Source organism: Chiloscyllium plagiosum, chromosome 25 (assembly GCF_004010195.1).
Source record: "Chiloscyllium plagiosum isolate BGI_BamShark_2017 chromosome 25, ASM401019v2, whole genome shotgun sequence".
In the NCBI taxonomy this organism is placed as follows: Eukaryota; Metazoa; Chordata; class Chondrichthyes; order Orectolobiformes; family Hemiscylliidae; genus Chiloscyllium; species Chiloscyllium plagiosum.
The window spans coordinates 44,355,233-44,380,327 of NC_057734.1; the positions used below are offsets into that span (position 1 = coordinate 44,355,233).

General features: G+C 39.6%; 1 protein-coding gene across 1 annotated transcript; it reads right to left on the bottom strand.

Moving 5' to 3' along the window:
• Positions 1-8,841: 8,841 nt before the first annotated feature.
• gp1bb (glycoprotein Ib platelet subunit beta) lies at positions 8,842-22,981 on the bottom strand. The gene is made up of 2 exons (XM_043716048.1): positions 22,846-22,981; positions 8,842-11,464 (listed from the first exon to the last, which is right to left on the bottom strand). The coding sequence occupies exons 1-2, from the start codon at positions 22,856-22,858 to the stop codon at positions 10,878-10,880; spliced, it is 600 nt and encodes a 199-aa protein (XP_043571983.1). The 5' UTR covers positions 22,859-22,981; the 3' UTR covers positions 8,842-10,877.
• Positions 22,982-25,095: the final 2,114 nt, after the last annotated feature.

Sequence of the window (25,095 nt, forward strand, 5' to 3'; positions counted from 1 at the left end):
GTGCAGACCCAGGATGTCACTGATTATTATTGCGGTGCCTGGGATTCCACCAGTGGTGAATTCACTTTCGGGAAAGGAACGAAACTGAGTGTGGGCAGTAAGTACAATCTTCACTGTTTAAATCTGAATTTCGAGTTCAGAAGATTTGAATGCATTCGTTTGTAAACACAAAATTTGCTTTAGAGTTTACATTGATCATTCCTTCGTTAGCTTTTGCTATTAAGATGAAAATGCATTTCTATTTTGTTAGCTAATTGTTCAGAAAATGTCCAACTAAAATAGTAATGTTAGTGATATCAATGTAAACCCCTCTGAACAATTATTTTTGGTGGAGGTCGTGTGTAATTCACTTCCTTCCTAGTTAATTACATTTCGTTGCTGTTTAAAACGTATTTCTAATGCATGCCAATCTGCATGAGATCCTACTGCATGAGATATTTATGCTTGACATCTATGTACTGCTGCTGTAATTGTTGCCGCCTGTAAGATATTATTTCACCAAAACTTTACGCTGACATGATAGCACTAATATTCCGAATCAGAAAGCTGGGCGTTGAGTATTCAAGGCAAATTGACTGATACTCAAACTCAGTGGATATGGATCGGTTAGCGCGCCATTCTCAATGTTGTGAATCACTTTAGACATAAGTTCATAATTTCACCACAAACTTATGAACATCGATGATTAATGGTGATTCGCCTTAAACTGATATAAACTACATATATGAATTTAAAGTATTTTTTGATATTGAGATTATTAAAGATAAAATGAGTGTAGTGGTTTGTTGTAAATGTGGAAACAAAACATATTACCAGGCATTCGACTCCTCGAGCCTACTCTACTATTCATTATGATTACGTCTAATCATCAATACCCAAATCCTGCTCTCTCCCATGCCCTTTGATCCCCTTCGTCCCACGCTGTATCTCGCTCTTCGAATTTCACAGGCTCGCCACTCTCTGCGTGAAGATATTTCTATTCATTTTAGTGCTAAAAGGTTTACCCCTTATCTTTAAATTATGAACCATATTTATGGAATCCCCGCCATTGGGCGGCACGGTGGCACAGTGGTTAGCACTGCTGCCTCACAGCGCCTGAGACCCGGGTTCAATTCCCGCCTCAGGTGACTGACTGTGTGGAGTTTGCACGTTCTCCCCGTGTCTGCGTGGGTTTCCTCATGGTGCTCCGGTTTCCTCCCACAGTCACAAAGAGGTGCAAGTTAGGTGAATTGGCCATGCTAAATTGCCCGTAGTGTTAGGTAAGGGGTAAATGTAGGGGTATGGGTGGGTTTCGCTTTTGCGGGTCGGTGTGGACTTGTTGGGCCGAAGGGCCTGTTTCCACACTGTAATGTAATCTGTAATCCCTCTTACAACTAACCTGCCTAGTTCTCATAGAATGTTGGTAGGTTTCCATGTGAAATTACAACACTATGCAGCCAATTTGTTAGTTCGATTCCATAGGGCATGACTCTGCAGTCGACTCGCCTTTTCTGTAATAAAATCAATCTCCCACTGTCTCAAATGATGCTCTCGTTTTCTTGCTTTAATTATCTTAGCATTTATGACTATTCTAAATGTCAAAATTGCGAAGTTCCATGTTAATCATCTTTTGCAAATTTACGTAAAGCTTTGGATGAAAATGATTTTGCTTGAGAGATCATTTGGTAAACTTAATTTGGCTAAGTTTCCCTTATATGTTGATTGAGTTACAATCAAGTGTAAGGTGTATACGTATTGACTGCAGGACACAGATCAATTGGCATCAACAGAGTTCACTTTGAGTGCATGCTTCGAGAATTACTGCTACAAAGGCAATATCTCAGGGATGATGTTTAGAACACAATCTAATTGAAAAAAAAATCAAACACACACACACCAAGCTTACCAGATCTTGAGACCATCTACCAACATGTGCAAAATCTGGCACTCAAAACTCTTAACATCCAGCATTGAAATTCACATACCATTCAATTGTGTGATTCGTAGAAAACCTTTTTTGCCAGTATGATACCAGGTAGCTCTTTAAAATTCTGCAAATCCACTAGCAGGATAGGTGTACCATTGTGAGTGTCCCTTCTTAAGCCAATATCTCCAATACTGAGTCAGCTGCAGTGGGCAGGCCGCTTTGTCTTCATCTAGAGTATAAGACTCTCTAAACAGATGCACTACCTGAGTGCCACAATAGAAGAGCACGGATGTGCTACAAAGAAAGCCTCCCTAAACAAATGTAACATCCCCACTGACACATGAGAATTGCTTGCCCGAGAACACTCAACTGGAGAAGAAGTATTTGCTCAGGTGCCAACTACTTTGAGTGTCACCGAGCATGTGCAGATCAAACATAAGTAGTAGTAAGAGTGCGCAGAATCCAAAATGTCCTATCCACCAGCCTCAAACAACACCTGTCTTAAACATTACTTGCGCCACCCATGCCAGAGCCTGTGGCTCCAGAGTTGGACTGTTCAGCCACTGTGGAACACACTACCCCCTACCCTCCACCCAACTCCGCAAATGCAAGCAAGACATCTTCGAAACTGAGGGATTGCCAAAGAAGAAGATATAGGATATAGAATAGAATCCCTACAGTGTGGAAACAGGCCCTTCGGCCCTACAGTCCACACTGACCCTCCAAAAAGTAACCCTCCCAGACCCATTCCTCTACTCTATTGACCCTATATTTACCCCTGACTAACACACCTAACCTACATATTCCTGACCACTATGGGAAACTTAGCATTGCCAATTCACCTAACATGCACATCTTTGGGTTGTGGGAGGAAACCCATGCAGACACGGGAGACTCTTGATTACTAGTTCTAGTGACGTTGCCAGATCTTTTGTTAAGGTGAAAAGGATGAATGTGTGTACATTGTCTTGTAGTCTGCGAAGGTAAAGGTTCTGCATATTATTATACTTAGCTTTCAGTATGCTATTTTTCCAACGATAATCAAATTCAGGACCACCAAATGCCTATCTGTATCCATTTTCTTTTATTCATTCAAGGGACATTTGCTGGGCCCAAATATATTGTCCATCCTTATTTGCTGAGGAGAGGGTAGTGAACAGCTGACATTTTGATCATCACAGTCCATGTGTTGGAGGGAGACCCACAATGCTATTAGAGATGCAGTTCCAGGATTTTAACCTAGCAACATGAAGGGACATAGAATCAAGCAATCATAAAGTAGAGGAGAGGCCCTTCAGCCAACTGAGTCTGTACCACCAAAAGTGTGGTACTCAGTCCACTTTCACACAATAGACTAACAGTCTCACGATAACGATGATATATTTACAAAACAGGATGATGAATGACTTGCAGAGGTATTTATGGATGGTAGTGTTCCATTATACTGTTCCCCTTTTGTTTATAGGTGTTGGTTGTCATGGGCTTTAGAAGGTTCTGTCTATAGAGCCTTGGTGATTTTCTACAGTACATCTTGTTGGTAGTGCACATTGCTGCTACTGAGCATTACTGGGGTCGGGTTTTGAATCTGTGGATGTTATGCAAATTAAGCAGGCTCCTTTAGGGAGTCAGGTGGTAAGTTACACCTGCAGGATTCCTAACTCTGACTTTGTCTTGTGATGTCATGACACACTGGAGTAGTTCATTGGAAATCAAATTCCACTATTCCTGGAGTCATCATAAATGTGAAAAGTCTGCACCATTACATTGCTCAGTTCCAACTAACAGCCTAGCTCTAGTCAAAAGAATGTGGACACTAATTTTTCCATTAACAAGCAAGTCACTGTTAATTGCAAATAAATTGTTTCCAAGCAATGACAAAAAGAAACATGATTTGCTAGCATATAATATGTTAACTTAAACTCTAACCTTTTAAAAATTTCCCATACACATACAAATAGACATACAAGAGACAAGACAAATATGATAGAGAAAGAAAAAAGTCACAGAAGTGCAGTTATGGCACTAGCACAGACTGCAGGTGTTGACGAGTTGTTTTCTTTTGGATCCTATTGAACGGGCCGTTTGAGGAAGCGGTGGGGGTGGGGGGTGCTGCAGAAGATGTTGAACGGGCTAGAACAGTGAGGCAAAGAAGTAACAGATGGTACAATATGGGAAATCATGAAGTTATGCACTTTGTGGGAGGAATACAGACAGAGAAGAAATCTAAAGCACAAAAGGAACTTAGGAATCCTAGTTCAGGATTCCTTTAAGGTTAACATGCAAGCTCTGTTGCCAATTAGGAAGGCAAATACAATGTTCACAACCATTTCAAGAGAGCTAGAATGCCAGAGCAAAGATGTACTGCTGTGATCATATAAAGCTCTGGTCAAACCACATTGGGAGCTGTTTTGGGCTGGTATCTAAGGAAGGATGTGTTCGCGTTGCAGACAGTCCAGATGAGGTTTGCAAGAATGATCCTAGGGATGAAAGGTGTGTCAATAGAAGAAGGGGTGAGTACAGACCCCAAAATGTGCTTGGTAAAGTTTTGAAGGATGGGGTGGGGGGGGGAGGGGTGGTGGGAACATCTCATTGAAGCATACAGAATACTGAAAGGCCTGGCTAGAGTGGACATAGAGATGTTTCTACTAGTTTCTAACACCCTCAGAGTGAAGGGCCGACACCTTACAACTGAGATGAGGTGGAATTTATTCCGTCAGAGGATGGTAAATCTGTGGAACTCGTTGCCGCAGAGGGCTTAGGAGGCTAACTCATTGAGTGTATTTAAAATAGAGACAGATAAGTTATTTTTCAGTAAGGAAATCAAAGGTTATGATGACAATTAGGAAAATAGTATTGAGAAACATATCAGCCTTGATTAAATGGAGAGCAGACTTGATGATGGCAGAGTAGCAACGCAGCATAAGGGCTCCTGCCCAGAGCTCATCTGCTCCAATTGCTTTTACCTTTTTTCTTAACTTTTTTTTACATTAACCTATTTATCTTCTGTGTAGAGCAAGTTTGTGCAGTGTGGAGGAGATCAGCATGCGGGAAATCAAACATCACAGGGAAGTGAGCACATGAATGCAACTAGACGTGCTGTGTCTGTCCATTACTTGCAGGTTTTAGTTCAGATTTTCACATTTTTAAAATTCCATTTGCTTTATTTGCAGATTCCTTGCTATGTTTGGTGAGAAAACCAAAGTTCATCCATCAAGTTCCACAGCTTCAGAACTAAATAGGGCTGTGATCATATAAAGCTCTGGTCAAACCACATTGGGAGCTGTTTTGGGATGGTATCTAAGGAAGGATGTGTTCGCGTTGCAGACGGTCCAGACGAAAATAATGTTTTTCTGTTGCTGACAAAAGGAGGAAGAGGATTGAGTGGAACAGTTGATGCGGGTGCCCACAGTAAATACTAACAAGAATGCAAATGGTAATAAAGGAGTGATCTACATGCAGAATAGGTGTTACTGAAAAGCTTTAGACAGTTCAATGTATGTTTGCATTGCTAAAAGCACACAAACAAGATACTGGGGGTGGCGGTATATTTAAAATGGAGGACAGTAATCATGTTGTAAACTTGTTGCATTCAATATTGGGTGCTAAGCCGTGTAGGCAGGAAGTGAGGTGCTGTTCGTATGGCTTGTGCTGACCTTCTCTGGAGCACTGCAACAGGCCTGTGCTGGAAATATTATTATGACAGCAATAGATTATGTCAAATTGTTTTGTTGTTTATGTTGCTTGACATTTCAATGCATTCTCTTGCTGCCATGTCATAACTCGCATTCTTCTTGACTCTAATGAATAAAGGTTTCACCTGTTTGACTGTTTTTGATTGTCAACTGCTTCATCCCATGAATCAGACTAGTAAATCTCTTTTGAATTCTGTCTGACAGCAATATATCTTTTATTAAATACTGGTGACCAAAACTGTGCACAGTGCTCCGGTTACTGCCTCACAAACACACTGTATAATGGTATGATTCTTGCTTATTTCACCATAGCTGCTGTGGATTTATCCATTATTTTGTGTTGACTTCCTACCTTTTATTAACTGGATATTGTTATTATCATTACCACTATTGATAATTTGTGTCTCGCTCTCCTTTTTTGCTAACATTCAGGTCATTTTTAGGTTTACATTTGTATCAGCATTCCCTTTCTAGCTTCAATATTTGTTTAAATTGTTGTCTACCGCCCTGTAGTGTGATCAGTTGTTATCAGTGTTCCCTAAATGAATTTTTTTAAAAGCCAAATTCTTAAGACGTTGATAATACTTCTTGATGTTGCTGTGATTTCTTGACCCTTTCACTTAAATGCGTTCCAGATGGGCAGGATCCAGTGTGTTTCAGAAGCAATCTTCTGTTCATGTACAGCAATGACTTTATTACAATTTGCACTTATTCACTGTAATTCATGTAACCATTATACTTTTTATTCTTCCATCGCCTATGAGTGTCACCGAAAGGGTCAACATTTCTGTCATCCTCCACTAATAAGCTATAAGTGATAATGTTTGATCATCTTGAACTGTTGCAGTTTACAATGGAATTAAAGAGGGGTTTCCTGGGTTTTCATCTAATGACATTGAATTAACAGCAATATGCGTGCCTTGGAAAGAAATTTGAAGATCATGTTGCTCTTAAATGTCTGCTGTCCTTGTCTTTCCAGGTGATCAAGTTTATGGACTCAGAAAGGGATGTCAGAGGAGCCTTAATGAGTTGCTGCATTGCATTTTGTGGATGGTGAACACAAATATCACTATACGTGGATGATGGAGAGTAGGGCTGCAGGAATCAATCTTAAAGGTGGCAAATAGGTTGTTGGTGTCCAGCTTCCTGGGTGTTGCTGGATTTGCACTCATCTTCCACGAAAGTGCCAAATACAACTCTAACAGCACTCCACCAATGTATTACTTCTGACATGTATTTGTGAATGCTTAGCAGGCTTTTGGGCAGTCAAAGGGTTGGATATTGACCCCAGAACTCTCAACATTTGTCCTGTACTTGTAGCCGCAGTATTTACATGGCTGGCAAAAATAGCAATTGCTGGAAAAGCTCAGCAGATCTGGCAGCATCTGTGGACACAAATCAGAGTTAACTTTTTGGGTTGAGTGACACTTAATCAGAACCATTCCTCACTTGACCCAAAACATTAACTCTGATTTCTCACCACAAATGCTGCCAGACCTGCTGAGCTTTTCCAGCAAATGTTATTTTTATCTCTGGTTTACAGCATCTGCAGTTCTTTTGATTTTTATTTATATGGGTGGCCCAGTTAAGTTTCTGATCAATTGTAACCTTGAGGTTGTTACATTTAGTATTAGTGACAATATCAAAAGTTATTTATTGGAAACAGTCTTTCCTTAATAAAAGTATTTTGATGCATCTCTGATCACAGCTATATCTCCAAACAGACAAATCTAATAGAACAATATACTGAAGATTTATATCATATAATTAATGAAGACCCAAGCAGAGAATCATGGCAGAGATTGTAAATACAATATATCTATCACTTCCTGCAGAAATTAACTCAGAACAACAAAGATTAACAGAATTGATTAAAATTAAATGGTAATGTGTGATAAAATATGTACTATATTTATTAACATGTGGAATTTCGATTTTAAAAATAGAGGTAAATGGAGTTTGATCAGTTCTTTGAAGGTAATGATTATTGTAAAAGATCAGAAAGTTATACTGGAGCAGTGAGCTACACAAATCGCGTCCAATAATACGGCATGTGACTTCAACCAAGTGACAGCTAGGACATTTGTAGTGTTATTAAATGGAATGCTTATTTACTGGTGAGTTTTACAACAGACCCCAACCTGCTAGTTTAGTTGTCTCCTGGCAGTTCAGGAGGAAAAAATATTTTAACATTGGAGTCAGTTCTTTTTTCATTCATGAAATCGGTCAGACTAACTGAAGTGTTGCGAGTTCATTGAATTTCCAAGCTGGGAGAGTTGAATCAACATTTTCAAGTTGTTAGAACTGAACAAGTTTAGGCTATTAGAACTGTGAAATTTTCTGGTGAGAAGATTCTGAAAGCAATTGTAAAGTTGCATCTATAATCTAAGGAAAAGCACATGGAAGCAGTCAGTCAAGCAAAGCTAATAAGTTGAGAAAGGGGTGATATTTATCTGTGTTTGAGCATCGGTAAAAAAGTGGTGTTGGGAAACAAGTTGAAATTCAGTTTTGCTGTTTGTGTTAAGATCTTTTGGCTATATACATATGTGTGTGTAATATGGTTTTGTTCCATATTCCTTTTGTATAATAACTGATATTCTGCTGTTGAAGAACATCTACAGTCTAGTGTATATATGCTTCAGTGGCCAACCACCACAGTAACTAACTGCAAAGCTTAAGCATCTGATTGAGCAGGTCACTTGTCTATTAGCAGTCCTGAAAAAGTGGTTGTCCCCAAAATGTTAATTGTTTTTCTCTTCACAGATGCTGCCAGAACTGATGGGCTTTTCCCCAACTTGCTGTTCTTATTTTGTGTCAGATTTTCCAGCTTCTGTAGTATTTTGCTTTTGTCTGTCAAGCCAGGATATGCCATGTCCACTGTTAAAACCAGTTGGGATCATTTGTAAAAGTATTGCAGAATTTTGGCAGTTAGTGTTGATTCTAATTTATCTAAAATTCGGATATGTTTTGTTCTAAAGTTTATTGTTGAATATTTACTTTCTGCTGTACTACCAGTAGTAGACTGAGCTACACCAGTAACAGATATGCCAGGAAGGATATACCTGTCACAGAGGAAGCACATGTCTGGTTCACTCGGGTGATTCTGGAATAGTGGACTGTTGCATGAGGAGAGTTTACATATTGCTGAAAAATTGTGCGTTTGTACAATTGGCACTAATGAGGTTCCGTTGTGAAATATTTCTTAAACGCTAGTATCCATCGATAACTACCAGGATAACCGTATTGGTGCAGTAAATAATCTTTATTCAGCGCAAGAAAGACTTGATACATTACGGTATCTCGAACGATAGAAGCGGTAGTAGTTATACTGCCTCGCACACCCCAAATAAATGGGCATCTACTCTCTATTGGGACGGCAAAATTCAGGCCAGTGTCTGGTGAATGGTAGGGATAGTTCGACTGCCAAATGGTGCGTTTAATATTCATGTTCTTGTGTTATTGGCAGTAATTTAAAATCTGAACAAAGCTCAGGGCTTCATTGACAAGTTTCTATGCTGCAGACTATCTGCATGAAGTGCGAAACTGTTTGACAACATTGTTTTGAACGCCAAAATTTACATTGATCAACTTCAAATGTATCGTCACCACGGTAATTCCAGTAGGCCGTTATCTTTATTCTGCCTCATAACATCTGCTTTCGATTTTATTGCATTTCTTACTGTTTTGAATCGAAGTGATTGGGAGTCTCTTTAAGTCACCACCAGTGTCGCTGTGGAGCTGATTGAATTGAATAATCGCGGGCAAACTACCTAATCGAATATAAAGTGAAGAGAGTTCACATCGGCATTGCCTGACGGGTCTCGACCTGATACTGTTTCCTGGCCACATGGGTGTTTTTCATGGTGGTGCAGTATTGGTAAAGTTATTTACACACCTGGCGTTTTCACTGTGTCTCACGCCTACACGCAAAAACAAAAAAAAAACATATAACTAGAAAATTACAATCTTCTCAGCTGAGAAAAAAGAGAAAAAATAACGTGAAGAGAAGGAATAAAACAGTGAGAGTGCCGTCTTCACTCTGTGCTGCCCTGAGCAATTGACAGTGGGGTGACTACTTTGATTGGAAAAGCATGCAAGACAGGTGCTGTAACGCCACTGCGACTAGTAATCCAGAATGCCAGATATATGTTTTTTGCTGACGTGGGGTCGACTCTCATTCTGGCAGACGGTGAAATTTGAATTCAACACAAAAGCGAGCCCAATGGCGGCCATGTAACTATTCCCATTCTCAAGAAGGGTCACTGGACCTGAAACTTTCATTCTGCTTTCGCTCCACAAATGCTGCTATACCCGCTGAGTTTTTCTAGCAATTTCTATTTTTGTAATTATTATCCATTGTCCTAAGACCCATATGGTTCACTAATGTCCTTATCTGGCCTCTGGACGATTAGAGATGGACAATAAATGCTGGCCTTACCAGTGACGTCCAAATCCCATGAACACATTTTTTAAAATATACAATACAGGCAGCTACTGTCTATAATTTCTCACGGTATAATATTTGCTATCACAAGTTTTCATTCTATCAATGATACAGCTGCTACAAAATGACCGGTATTTAGCATTTCTCAGCAGACCTTATGTTAGAAAAAGCACAATCGATTGATTACAATAGTAAAGCTTTTGCTGAGTTAAATTTATAGCAATGACAAAAAAAAAATCCAAGCGTACAATATATATTTCAGAATGCTAACTGTTCTATCCCTGTGCAAAACAACGCCAGAATCCTTTCAATGCATTCCGGAATATCAATAGGCCCCATCCACCGTCGTTAGAAATAATATTCCATTTTTTTGGAAAAAGTTCTTCAACTGCTGCAGTGCTGAGAGATTCTTAGTTCTCTTTTTGGTGTAGCACCCGCTTACTTGCCAGTATCAGGATGGATTGAGACTAAACGTTGGCGCGGCTTGTATTTAACTTCCCAAGCCGTCGTGAAAAATAGCTTTATTTTCATTAACAGCTATATCTTAAATTCTCATAGTCTCGCCATTAATCAATCTCAAACGAGGCGTAACGTGTAAGACTCGCGAGTTAATCCGGGGCTCTTTATATTTGCATAGATTTTAAGCAAAGTAAGCTTGACATTTCCTCGGGACTTCTCCTCTATTAAACTGGCTGAGAAATTACAGTAACAGGCCTAAAATGGTGAAAACTGAAATAATTGTCACACGGGCACAATGTCATGTGGAGTACAGGAAGCGCAATAAATAAAGCTTTTCCCCGGACTCTGAAAATGTCGGGCCCAGTGAACATTTATTTTACATCGCGTTCCGAAAATGATCGTCTTTTCGTGCCCGGATCGCCTCCTTGGCAAAACTTTCAAATCTCCTGAGGAAGACGATGACACCAATCAGCAGAATGGCCTGAATGATGATGAAGGCGAAGAGCAAGATCTGGCAGATCTGAACCATGTTACAGTACCAGTCCTGGCAGCTAGATATTATCTCATCCTCCGTTAGATACAAGATGAGCCTTCCCTGGAGCGCCGCCGGTGAGGAGCACTTTAATTCCTTGTACATAGTTCGGTTTTCCTGCTTGAGGAGCCAGGATCTCAGATATAAAATGTCGCAATCACAGCTCCATGGGTTCCTGTCCAATGAGACTGATCTCAGCTGCCTCAGAGGGTCGAAAAAGCCGCTGGGGATGGAAGTTAGTTTGTTGTCGTTCAGTTTGATCTCGGTGACGTCAGCCTCAAAGCGTTTGGGAATAGTGTCGACATTCACTTCCCGGCTGCTGCAATCCGTGGAGGTTCCGGTACAGCGGCACATCGGCGGACATTGGAAAACCAGTGGGATCAAGGAGAGAAACACAAGGAAAACCTCTTGCGGTCTCACCATTGACATCCCTGCAGACAACATTCACGGGTTAGCTCGGGAAAATAAAGGTGAAATGCGACAGATAGAGAAAAGAAATGCACACACAAAGCAAATTCAATGCTTTAACATAGCCCAATACACTTGTTAAAGAAAACCCGTCTACCTAAATTACAAATTCAGACTTCTTAGGTCTAATTATTAGACACAACTTGAAAACTGGAATTAGAAAGGATAATGGAATGCTGACCCCTATTTCGAGGGAGTTGCAACACATTAGTAGTGAATTCTTATAGCACTGTACAAGTGTCACGACACGTCAGGGAACTCCTCTGTTAATTAAACTGAACACCCAGAAAAGTTCACCTCGCCCCGTAATCTGTTAAAATATGAGTGACAGAGAACTCCCAAATTCCATTGTTTAATGAAAATGTATTCTTTAACTCTAAAAGTGAACTTTAAAGAACAACTATTTACAATTGTAAGCCCCCCTTCTCTTAACTGCTTATTACCTGTCTCCAACTCTATAACAACATACTGTTCCAACAAAACACATTAAGTTTATATAAATTTAATTTCAAAACCATGCAGCGGCTGTTGTCTTCGGTGTCTGTCTTCTTTCGGCTGAAAATCCCCTGAGGTTGTCTTCTTTCTTTTTACTGTGAAGATATTTCATATGAAAAAGGTACCTTTGATCGAGAGTGTTTCAATCTTTTGGGTCTCTCGCTTGATAGCAGTTACTCTCTCTGATTTTCAAAATGCCACCTTTTTAATATCCCCAACATTGGGTTTTTTCATTGATTTTATGTTGGCAAAACAATAGATTCAAACTGGGTTTCAGTATCTTAGCATATAATTTAAACTGATTGGTTAGATCCGAATTGCTGTCAAAACAACAACCAACTCAGGTATCCATTTCACAGTCAAATGTTACATATTTTCCATTTTCCAGTACACACTGAGGCTGTTATCTAGTCATATGACATAGGTGCTTCTAAGTTCTCAGTGCAGAACAGCATTCACTCTCTCTTAAAGGTACAGTACACACCATCAATTTCGTAACAACAAGATGCTGGTGTGACCACTTCTGGAGTATCGTGGGCTGTTTTGGTCCCCTTATGTAAGAGAGGATAACGTTTAATTGGAGGCAATTCAGAGAATATTCACTGTAATGATCCCTGGTATGAAGGGATTGACTTATGAGCAAAGGTTAAACAGATCAGGACTCTACCCACTGGAGTTTGGAGGAACGAGAGATTATCTCATTGAAACATATAGGATTTTAAGGGGCTTGACAGGCTAAATGCTGAGAGGATGCCTCTTTGAACTCCATCTCCACATATCCACACACTCCTTTCCCCATCCCACCCCTGCATTCATCTTAAATACTACCTTTTTCCCAGCAACTGTAAGTTCTAAAGAAAGGCCATTGGCCTCAAATTATTAACTCTGCTTTTTGTCCACAGATGATGCCAGACCTGTCGAGTTTCTCCAGCAATTTTGGAATTTACGTCAAAGTGGCTTTAAGAAAAGAAATTAACTACAAGGAATAAGATTTGACCAACTGTCTTAAACAATGCCACAAATCCACAAATCAACATTACTTCATCTTGTAGTCCATTATAGATTTGATAGAGTCATACATGGGGCTGGGAAATAAGATAAATGAAACATATGGTACGATAACTAAACCCTGCTTGGGCGATGATTGTATGTGAGTTTCATTGTGGAAACATAGAGTTTTCTTGAACCACACGGAGCCAAATGTCCATGGATTCCCATTTTCATCTAAACCAGGGGCTGGAACCAGAGAAGGAGTATGAAGGAGCCAGTGGATTGTTTGACGCAAATGCATTTGCTGAGTAACTAAATGAGCAAATGTGTCTGAGTTGCACTTTCTTCAGAAACCATGATGTGGAGGTGCCGGGATCGGATTGGAGTGATCAAAGTCAAAAATCACACAACACTGAGTTGTATTCCAACAAGTTTATTTGAAACCACAATCTTTTGGAGCCTTGCTCCTTCTTCATGTAGCTAGTGAGAAAGTATACACAGACACAGAATTTATAAGTAAAATATCAAAGGGTCATACAACTGATGCAAAACCCAGATGGCTGTTAAGTCTTTAATCAGTTAGAATGGAGTTGCAGGTTTTGATTGATTAATATGTAAATCCCAGAATTTCTTTCAAGTCACTGCCCCAATATAACTTAAGGCTTTATCAGTATAAAAGAGGTGATATCTCAGGTCAGATAATGCATTTCAGGTATGACACCTTGTTTAAAGTCTCTCTGTGACATGACCTGGAGTCAGACTGTTTTTATTTCCAAAGTAGGAATTTATGAAATGCCACAATGACTGACTCTACAGATTGTGTGTTTCTTGAACATATTAAACAATTAAGACCTAATCATTCTAACTGATTAAAGACTTAACAACCATCTAGATTTATTCAACACATTTGCAATTGATTTTTACTTATAAATTCTGTGTCCAGTGCATCCTTTCTCACTAGCTACCTGAAGAAGGAGCAAGGTCTGAAAGCTTGTGATTTCAAATAAACCTGTTGGACTATAATCCAGTGTCATGTGACTTTTGACTTTCTTCATAAACTCAAACAATGTGTCCAATTAAGAAGTGTTAAATACATACATGAGAAATAATCGCGTATACATTATGCCTAATTTGTTTTGAAAACCCAAGTATAATGAACCAATTTCAACCATCTTGCTCAATTTGTTCCACTCTTTAGCTCTTTTCCCATACACCTCCCATTCATTTCCTTTTCCAGCATCTATCCAATTTTTTTCATGAATGCTACTATTCGCCTGCTCTCATGTTATTATCTATTGCCTCGAGGAGAGGGGTATGGTATATACTCAAGTACATGAGCATCTATAGATTGAAGTTGTTACTGAGAGATATTTTTTGATGCTTTTCAACTATGTGCTCTTGGATGATCTATGAAAAAAAGAGAGCAATGAAAATGTTACAATGGGAGTAAAACTGAATAAGCCAATTACATTTTCCTTTTTGTATAAGGAAGATTTGCTTTAGGAAGCAGGATTTTATGTTTGTAGCTATTTCAATCAGGACCAGTTCTATGATGTACACATATTCATCAACGAATACGGGGGCAGCTCATAGAAACCCATAACATATTATCAGAACTAGACAGGGTAAAGGAAGGGAGGATGTTCATGATGATGGGGAGTCCTGAACCAGGGACACAATCTAAAGAAACTGAGTAGGTTACTTTGGACTGAGACAAGCAGAAATGCCTTTACCCAGAGAGTGATGATCTTGTGGAATTCTCTGCCACAGAAAGCGGTTGAGGCCAAAACATTGAAAGTTTTCAAGAAGGGTTTTTATATCTCGTCCTTAGGACTAGAGGGTTCAAATGATATGGGGAAGAAGTGGAAACAGAGGACTGAGTTAGATGAAGGGTGATGATCATATTGTCTGGCAGAGTAGGCTTGAAGGACCAAAAAGCCTACAACTGCTCCTGTTTCCCATCTTGCCTTGCTCCCTAGCAATTCTTTCTCGTTTGATTTTTTATATGCCATCGCTAAGAACATGTACCTTGTATTTGTCTAGTCTTCTCAATGTCTCCTTAAAATCGTAAAAACAAAATTATTTTGGGGGCACTTTTCTTGCATTTAATGTGTTGGAATCAACTGACAGAAATCCTACATCCCGCCTTCTTAAGATAGACGTTTCTTAAGATAAAATGGGTCCATGTTGGGTCTGTGGGTGGCAATCCCACTGGGCCCCCGTGTAAGACATAACAAGAAATCTCAGGTACTCGCATCAGTCAATTATTGATGAGCCCCTTCCAATGTGCTCATCATTGTAATTTCACAAGAAACACCATAAACCGAATAAATCAGGAATAAACCTGCCCATCGAACAAATTATTCGATATGGATGTGTACTTCCCAATCATTCTGACCTACCGGCTGAGAAAAAAAAAATGTTTATTTTTGCAATCCTGCCCTAAAACATTAGATCGACTCCACGCGATTGTGTTTTGGCATCGGTAGTTATTCATGTATGTCAAATTCCTATCTACGTTTACCAAACGAGACACATATTGCTTCCCACAAAAATTCCTTCTTTCTTCTCGGCTAAATTAAAGAGAAATCAATTTTACATTCCATTATTTGGGTGCATTGTTTTAAACCCAATCTATTCACACTAAACGTCTTCACTTTTTAAAAACTTCGACAGCACCATTCCTGCTGAAGAGAGTGATCTCTGCTCCAGCTGATAAAAGGGCTAAGTCACAACAAACACGTTCGCTGAAATCAGCAGTCCCACCCCGCTATCTCGTTCAGACCTGCACAGAGTACACGCGATATTAGACCAACAAGTCATAACATGAACTCATTGCCTTCAAAAAGTCGTTGAACTCTGTAGTTATTAGTATTTTCACTTCTACTGTTTGGTTGTTTAAAATTCGTTGATTTATTTGACCGATAATATTTCAGAGTAACTCGAGACAGGTCTAAAGGGTTTAGAGTATGATGGACAATTATAAATTAAGTGACGGGTGGGTGAGAGGAGACGCTATGTGCAAAACAAAAGGATATGGTAGCATTGATATTCAGAGAGGGACAGGAAGGGACAGAGAATATAAACAGAAAAACAGCAAATAATAGGGTTGAACGTGGAAAAAAGTGGTAACAAATCAAAAATTATGGCTTTTTGCTTCAGTATGTATAATATTCAGAATACAACAGATGATTTAACAGTACAAAAACAAGTTAACTGGTCTGATCTTATAGCTGTTACAGAGACATAGTGAGAAGCAGATCAAAACTAGGAACTAAATAATGTGAGCTTCTGAAAGGACAAGCAGGAAGGAAAGGATAGTGAGGTAGCAGTGTTGGTAAGGAATGTAATAAATACACTAGCAACAAATGTTCTTGACTTGGAAGATGCAGAATCCATAATAATGGAGGAAAGAATAAAAAGGGAAAGAAGATAGTAGAAGGAGTAATCTATAAGCCACCTAAGAGATGGTGAGATATTGAATACATTAAGAGTAATGAGGGCATGTAGCAAAGGCAGTATATTATTCACGAATAACTTTATAAGTAGATTGGGATAGTCAGATTGGTAGACGAATCCATGAGAAAGAATTAATAGAGTGCATTCAGTACAGTTTCTGAGAAGAATGTGTTGTAGCTCTAGCCAGGGATTTGGCTATTTTGGATCTGATGATATGTAAGCAGGTTTTATAAATAAAGGCAGAGTGAAAGATCCCCTCAGGAAAAAAAAGTCCCTATAACATGGTAGAATTGAGGAATACTGAGGAACTTGAATTAGAAGTTGTTGTATTAAACTAAAATAAGGATAATCACAAGGGAATGGGAGCAAAACTGGCTGGAGTGGATGGGAAAGGAGTTCAGCAGCAAAGATGGATGAGGAACAACAACAGAAAATAGTACATGACTCACAGCAAAGATGTATCTTAGACAGGAAGAAGGATTCTAGAATGGGACTGGTTAAAAAAACATACAATGTAGCAAAGAGTAATGGTATGTAAGATGATTGGGAAAGATTTACAAACTGACAAAAGATGACCAAAACAAACTAAAGAAAATAATCGTTGAGGGTAAATGTTCTAGGAATATCTAGATGGGCCACAAGAACATCTTTAAATATATAAAAAGAGTAAGATGAAAATGAACATAGGCCCCTTAGAGAATGAGGGTGGGGAAATAATAGTGGGGAATCAAAAAATGGCAGAGGACTTGAATGAATCCATTGAACCATTCTTTAAAGTTGAAAACATTAATAGCATTTCAAAATTACTAAATGTTCAAGGAGCAGAAGTGGAGAGCAATTATCACTCAAGAAAAAGTGATAGGGAAACTATTTTGGCTGAAGATGAGTACAATACATCCCTGGACCTGATGTGATACAGCTTAGAATATTACAGGAAGTAACAACAGAGATAGTGGATACTCTGGTGGTAATCTTCCAGGAATTTTTAGATTCTGGGAAACAACTAGAGAACTGGAAAACTGCCAGTGTAACATAAACAGTCATCAAGATATATACAGCAAACCCTTTGGTCCAATTTGTCCATGCTGAGCAGATATCCTAAGTAAACCAAGTCACATTTGGCCCAAATCTACCTAAACACTTCTTATTCACATACCCATCCAGATGCCTTTTAAATGTTACAATTGTACCAACCTCCACCACTTCCTCTGGCAGTTCAATCCATACCTGCACAATCCTCTTAATGAACAAGTTGCCCCTTAGATCTCTTTTAAAACTTTCCCCTCTCACCTGAAACCTAAGCCCTCTAGTTTTGGACTCCCCCACCCTGAGGAAAAGACCTTGGCTATCCAGCCTATCTATGTCCTTCATGTTTGTATAGACCTCTATAAGGTCACCCCTCAGCCTCTGATGTTCCATTGAAAATAGCCCCGGTCTATTCAGCCTCTCCCTATAACTCAAATCCTCCTATCCTGGCAACATCCTTGTAAATTTTTTCTATCCCTTTTCAAGTTTCACAACACCCTTCCTATACCAGGGAGACCAGAATTGCATGCAGTATTCCAAAAGTGGCCTAACCAATGCCCTGTACAGCTGCAACATGACCTCCAAACTCCTAAACTCAATGCACTGACCAATAAAGGCAAGCATATAAAATATTTTCTTCAGTATCTTATCTACTTGCAGCTCTACTTTCAAAGAACTATGAACCTGCACTCCAAGGTCTCTTTTTCCAGCAACACTCCCCAGAAGCTTATACCTTCAATTGTAAGTCTTGTCCTGATTTGCCTTTCCAAAATGCAGCACCTCACATTTATCTAAATTAAATCCCATCCACCATTTCACAGCCAATTGGACCATCTGATCAAGATCCCATTGTACTCTAAGGTAACCTTCCTCACTGTTCACTACACCTCAATTTCGGTGTCAAACTTACTAACCATACCTCCTATGTTCACATCCAAATCCTTCATATAAATGTTAAAAAGCAGTGGACCCAGCACTTATCATTGTGGCACACAGTGCACAGGCATCCAGTCCAAAAAGCAACCCTCCACTACCACCCCCAATCTTTGAGCCAGTTCTGCATCCAAATAGCTAGTTCTCTCTATAATCCGTGTGATCTAACCTTGCTAACCAGACTACCATGAGGAGTCAAAATGGAGACAAAATAATGGGAATGATAGACCAATCAGCTTGAAGTTTGTTCTTGGGAAAATGTTAGAAAGTATTACAAAGGATAGAACTGTAGAGCATTTAAAAATACATGATATGATTGTGCAGGGTCAGCATGGCTTTATGGAAGGGAAGTGATGCTTGGTAAATGTACTGGAATTCTTTGAGGAGTAAACAAGCAGGACAGATAAAGCAGAAGCAGTAGATGGAATAGATTTGGATTTTCATTTGATACTGCACCACACATTAGGCTATTTAACTCATTAAGAGTCCATTGTGTTGGACGTGGCATTGGGATAATGGGTGCATTTACAGAATGGCAATCTGCAACTAGTGGAAGGACCCAGTGATTAGTTTTGGAGCCACAGTCATTTACAATAAACATTCATGACTTGGATGAGGACAGGGAATATACTTAGTCAAGATTGCAGATGACACAAAAATATATGGAAGTGCAAGTGATGAGAATGGCACAAAGAGTCTCAAAGGTATATAGTCAGGTTAAGTGAGTAGGAAAACATTTGCAGATAGAATATAATATGGACAAATGCGAGGTTATGCACTTTATATGGTAGAATAGAGGAATTGAATATTATTTAATTGGAGAAAGTAAAAGCAAAGTAAAACCCCACCTGGTTCACTAATGTCCTTTAGGGAAGGAAACTGCCATCCTTGCCTGGTCTGCCCTACATGTGACTCCAGACACAGAGCAATGTGGTTGACTCTTAACTGCCCTCTGGGATGGACAATAAATGTTGGCCTAGCCAGTGATTTCATCATCCCATGAATGAATAAAAACAAAGTCACTGTTGTAAAGTAGGAAACAGCTCCTAACTTATTTCAAACAAAGTCCCACACACTGCAAAAGATAATGACCAGTCAATTTTTATTTAGTGCTAGTTCAAGGCTAAATTTGCAGCAGGTCAGGCAGCATCCAAGGAGCAGGAGAATCAACGTTTCAGGCATGAGCCCTTCTTCAGGAATCAGGAAATGCTCATGCCCAAAACGTCGATTCTCCTGCTCCTTGGATGCTGCCCGACCTGCTGCGCTTTTCCAGCAACACATTTTCAGCTCTGATCTCCAGTATCTGCAGTCCTCACTTTCTCCAAGGCTAAATTTGGCCTTGGATACAAAGGAGAAATCCACTTATCTTTGTAATGGTGAAAATTGGATATCTTCCTTCTAACTGAAATGGCTGATTGTTAATGTTTGGTTGAGAGTCTTATCCAAAAGTCAGAACGTCTAGTAATACTGCCTTCCTTCAGTGTACCCTCAAGTCTTTGGAGTAGAGCTTGAACTCGACCTCCTTTCTCAAAGGAAAAACAGCTACCAACTCATGAATGACTGAAACATTACTACACTCTGGCGCGTCTTAGATATAAATTTTCAATTCTGGAATCTCCACTTCAACTCCTCCCTCTCTTGACTTGCAAAATTTGCTTAAGACTTAACACAGTCATCTGCTTCTTTAACTTGATACCGATATTGATTAATTGCCTTTAGTTAAATTAGCTGTCTGCATGACTTTAAGACATCTTTTAAATACAAATGTTTGTTATTGAAACAAAACAGTCCTAACATTTTATTTTGGAAATTCTGAATTACCCTGGAATAATTATTAGATACATCCAAGGGTTTTGCATCCTTTGTTTTCAGTCAGGTGAAGCAAAGTGAGTTTGTAAAGTGAAGTTCCCCTAAAGTGACATTCCCCTATCACTGGAAATAAAATTTGCTTTTATTCTACATCCAAGTAAAAGCACCCACCATCTTTATGTATCCAATGACCAATTTAAAAATGCATGACCTTATTTATGACCATTTTCAATGCACCCCATTCAGAATTAAAGCTGCTCTCCTTACCTGAAATATAACACATTGAAATGCTGATTGGGAGTTAGTATCAAAGATCCACTTGTCTTTGTTGATGCAAGATATCACAAATAGAATTTAATGAATGTTCACATTTGTAGGTTTATAGATCTTTAATGAGACCACTTTAAATTCTGATTTTTGGATAGTGAAATATAGGGTGACAGTAACAGTTCAACACCAAGCTTCAGCACACAAGTGCTGAGAGTTGACTCCAATAGGATGACAATAACATCAATGAATTCCTCTGGTGTAAGTTACAGGGTAACGCATTACTTTCATTTTCGTGGGAAATCCAGAGTTAATGGGTTTTATTTGCACATTTTCTCTCAATCTCCTGTCACAATTCAGTGAAACATTGACAGACACCTCGAAGACTATTTTGACAAGTTGAGTGCAGTTCTGGACAGTTTTAACTGAATCTACTCTAGGAGAATCACCTGGAATTCTTCCCCCAAGTATAACAGACTGTTCAAATAAATCACACAAAGTAGGGTGGGAGAAAACATTTGTTTTAAAATCTTGTGAACTAGCATAATATTTTGAAATATTTAAAATTGATTTTCATATCTTATAGGCTAATACTAAACTTTTACTGCACTTTCTACATCTCTATTTTCAGAAAATGTTTAATTAAGAATAAAGTCATTATTCATTTTAGGCAGTGGTTAGTGATTTTGTTTTTGCTAAACTACTTGCTGTAAATGGGGGGCAATTGTTAATTTTGGGAGATCTAAATGTTTGGGCGAGAGTTTGAATTATGGAGATACCAGTCTGCTCAAAGAAATTGTCAAAACGGAACAATTGGGAAACATCCCAAATTATACAACAAACATTACTGAGCATAGAATGATAGAGTCACAGACAGCATGGAAACAGATCCTCCGGTCTAACTCATTCATGCCGACCAGGTATCCTAAGTTAATCTAGTCCCATTTGCCACCATTTGGCCCATATACCTTTATATCCTTTTTGTTCATATTACCATCCTGATACCTTTTAAATGTTGTAACTGTACTAGCCTCCACCACTTTCACTGGCAGCTCATTCCATACACACACTACCCTCTGCATGAAAAAGCTTGCTCTTCAGTCCCTTTTAAATTTTTTTCCCTCTCACCTTAAACCAATGCCCTCTCATTTTGGACTCCGCTACCTGAGGGAAAAGACACTGTCTATTCACCCTATTTATGCTCTTCATGATTTTATAAATTTCTATAAGATGACCCTCAGCCTCAGACATTTCAGGGAAAATAACCCCAGCCAATTCAGCCTCACCCTCTAGCCCAAAGCCTCCAAACTTGGCAACATCTTTGTAATCTTTTCTGAACCCTTTCAAGTTTCAAAATATCCTTCCTTTAGCAGGGAGACCAGAACTGAACGCAGTATACCAAAAGTGGCCTAGCTGTAACATGACCTCCCAACTCCTGCACACAATGCACTGACCAATAAAGGCAAGCTTACCAAACATCTTCTTCACTAACCTGTCTACCTGAAACTCTACTTTCAAGGAACTATGAACCTGCACTCCAAGATCTCTTTGCTCAGCAACTCTCTCCAGGAACTAATCATTAAGGGTATAAGCCCTGCCCTGATTTGCCTTTCCAAATGCAGCACCTCACACTTACCTAAATTAAACTCCATCTCCCACTGTGCCACCCCATCTGATGAAGATCTCATTGTACTCTAAGATACTCCACTTGGCTGTCAACTACACCAACAATTTTGGTGCATCTGCAGACTTATTACTATACCTCCTACGTTCACGTCCAAATCTTTAATATAAATGACAAAAAACAATGGACCCAGCAGTGATGCTTGTGGCTCACCACTGGCCATAGGCCTCCAGTCTGAAAAGCAACCCTCCACCACCATCCTTGGAGCCCTTTTCCCTTGGAGCCAGTTCTCAGCAGGCTAAAATAAACTGCGACCTACTGATTGCATTCTCCCACTTCAAACTTCTAGCGTCCTACTCCATTACAGCCTTGTAATACCATGAACACATCTGTTTATTTGAGCTTTGATGCCATCACTGCTGTAATCTCCGAAATACATATGCCTCCGTACAGTTCAAGTGTCTCACACTCTCTCCCATTTTCTCCTCTCATTACAAACCTATGACCCTCTTTAACGCAAACAAAATTCTGAAAATGCGCAATTAAAAACAGAAGGCGTTGAAATTATCAATAGGTCAGGTATCATAATGGAAAGAAAGGTAGCATTATCATTTCGGGCGAGGCCATTAACCTGAAAAATCCCCCTCTCTCCATATATGATGTCTGAGCTGCCGAGGATTTGCGGTTCCCCCCCTTTGATTATGGAACATTTTACTTCCTTGCATCACCCCGTCTTCTTACCTAAATTGAGCATCAAAGTCTTTACTTATCCCTACTTTAAACGTTTCAACGTTGGCGCTGCTGCTTGACGGCTTTCAACTATGGATGTGAAGCGTCTCCACAAAAGATGGGCTCAAAACAGGCTAATCAGCTTTCCGAGATATTTAAATATATCCGGCTGCTGTAGCAGATGAGTTGGCAGTTTTTTTTTTGGTGTTATCTCTGAGACCCTCTTGGAATTGCACATCATCTCAGTATGATAACGAAACCTGCTAAATGGAATTCAGAACTTTGCAAACAAAACCCCAGGCAGCAGTTGCCTTTGCTGTAATGCTGCAGTTAAAATGCGCTTCCTTCAGCAGAGTGTAAATTAAATGCTCTCACCACATGATCTCTGAGGCCGGGCGAATTTAGATTTCACTAATACAAATGGAATAACATTCATCAAAATAAAATAAAGTCTCTTGGAGATAAACACTACTTTCACTGAAGATATGTAGACTTCCTTTCTGTTACAATTACTGTCAAACAATGCACATTTTCGTACAGTGTATCCAACTCAAACTTTGGAATAATCTAGAGGTCTCCTGAAAAAAAAAACATATCTTCTGCTCGCTTAAATGTTTCACTATGTCTTTCAGGAAAAGATGCCTCTGACTCTTACAATATTTCAGTCTCATAGTTGCATAGTTACCTTCTGATATGGCCGAGCCAGTTATTCAATTATATCAAAATAGTACAGAAACTCGAAGAAGAACTTCACACACACGCACACCCACCCACACCCACTCCAAGTAGAACTGTGAATATACTGACACAATACATGAACTGCAGACATTAAAGAAGACAATTCATCATCATCCCATCAAGGGCAATAAATAGCCAACAATATCCACACCCCATGGAAGAATTATTTTTGAGAAGCCCAGTAGTGTTGAAACAAGCTCCTAGGGCTAATGTAACTAACCTATACATCCTGAACACTATGAGCAATTTAGCATGGCCCCTCCACCCACCTTGCACATATTTGTTAGCACTGCTGCCTCACAGCACCAGGGTCCCAGGTTCGATTCCAGCCTCGGGCGACTGTCTGTGTGGAGTTTGCACACTCTCCCCGTGTCTGCGTGGGTTTCCTCCGGGTGGTCCGGTTTCCTCCCACAGTCCAAAGATGTGCAGGTCAGGTGAATCACCCAAGCTAAATCGCCCGTAGTGTTAGGTGCATTAGTCAGAGGAAAATGGGTCTGGGTGGGTTTCTCTTTGGAGGGTCGGTGTGGACTGGTTGGGCCGAAGAGCCTTTTTCCACACTGTAGGGAATCTAATTTGGACTGCACTTCTACATAGAACATAGAATAGTACAACACAGTACCGGCTCTTTGGCCCTTGATGTTGTGCCAAACATTATCCTACTCTAAGATCAAACTAGCCTACATACTTTTCACTACTATCCTCCATGTTCCTAGCCAAGAGTCACTAAATGTCCCTAATGTCTCTGCCTCTACTACCACTGCTGGCAGTCATTCCATGCACCCACCACTCTCTGCGTAAAAAAAAACTACCTCTGACACCTCCCCTAAACCTTCCTCTAATCACCTTAAAATTATGCCCCCTCATGATAGCCATTTCTGCCCTGGGAAAAAGTCTCTGGCTATCCACTCTGTGCATGCTGCTCATTATCTTGTGCACTTCTATCAAGTCACCTCTCATCCTTCTTCGCTCCAAGAATCATTTGAGAATAAGAGCTGTATTTAATCAAGTAAGTAATGGATGAAAGACACAGGAAGATGAAATTAGAAAATTGTGCTTAATAAAACATAACAAAATACATTTCATTCAAGTCTGCTTCACTATTATATCTAATCATAGTTACTTCTCTGACTCACCTAAATTCTCCTGCCTGTATCCTTTGATTCCCTGAATGGCTTAAATTGGTCTATCCCACCTTAAATATACTCAACAATGGATCATGAACAACCCCCTGGGGTAGAGAAATCTAAAGGTTCACAAGCTGATGACCGAAGACATTTCTTCTTGTCTCCACTCTAAATGATTGCACAATTAACATTAAACTCTGCCACTGTGTTCTGGATGCCCCAGCTTGAGGAAGTAACCACTTAATATCGACTATGTCAAGTTCCTGCAATAAAGCACTCTGCCAAATGACTTTGATAATCTTCTCAGGGAACCAGCGATAGGATAAGCCCACTCCTTTTCCCATAGGTTCTTGAGGACACTACCAGCCAACCACTGCCTAATGGACTAGTGGCAGAGCAT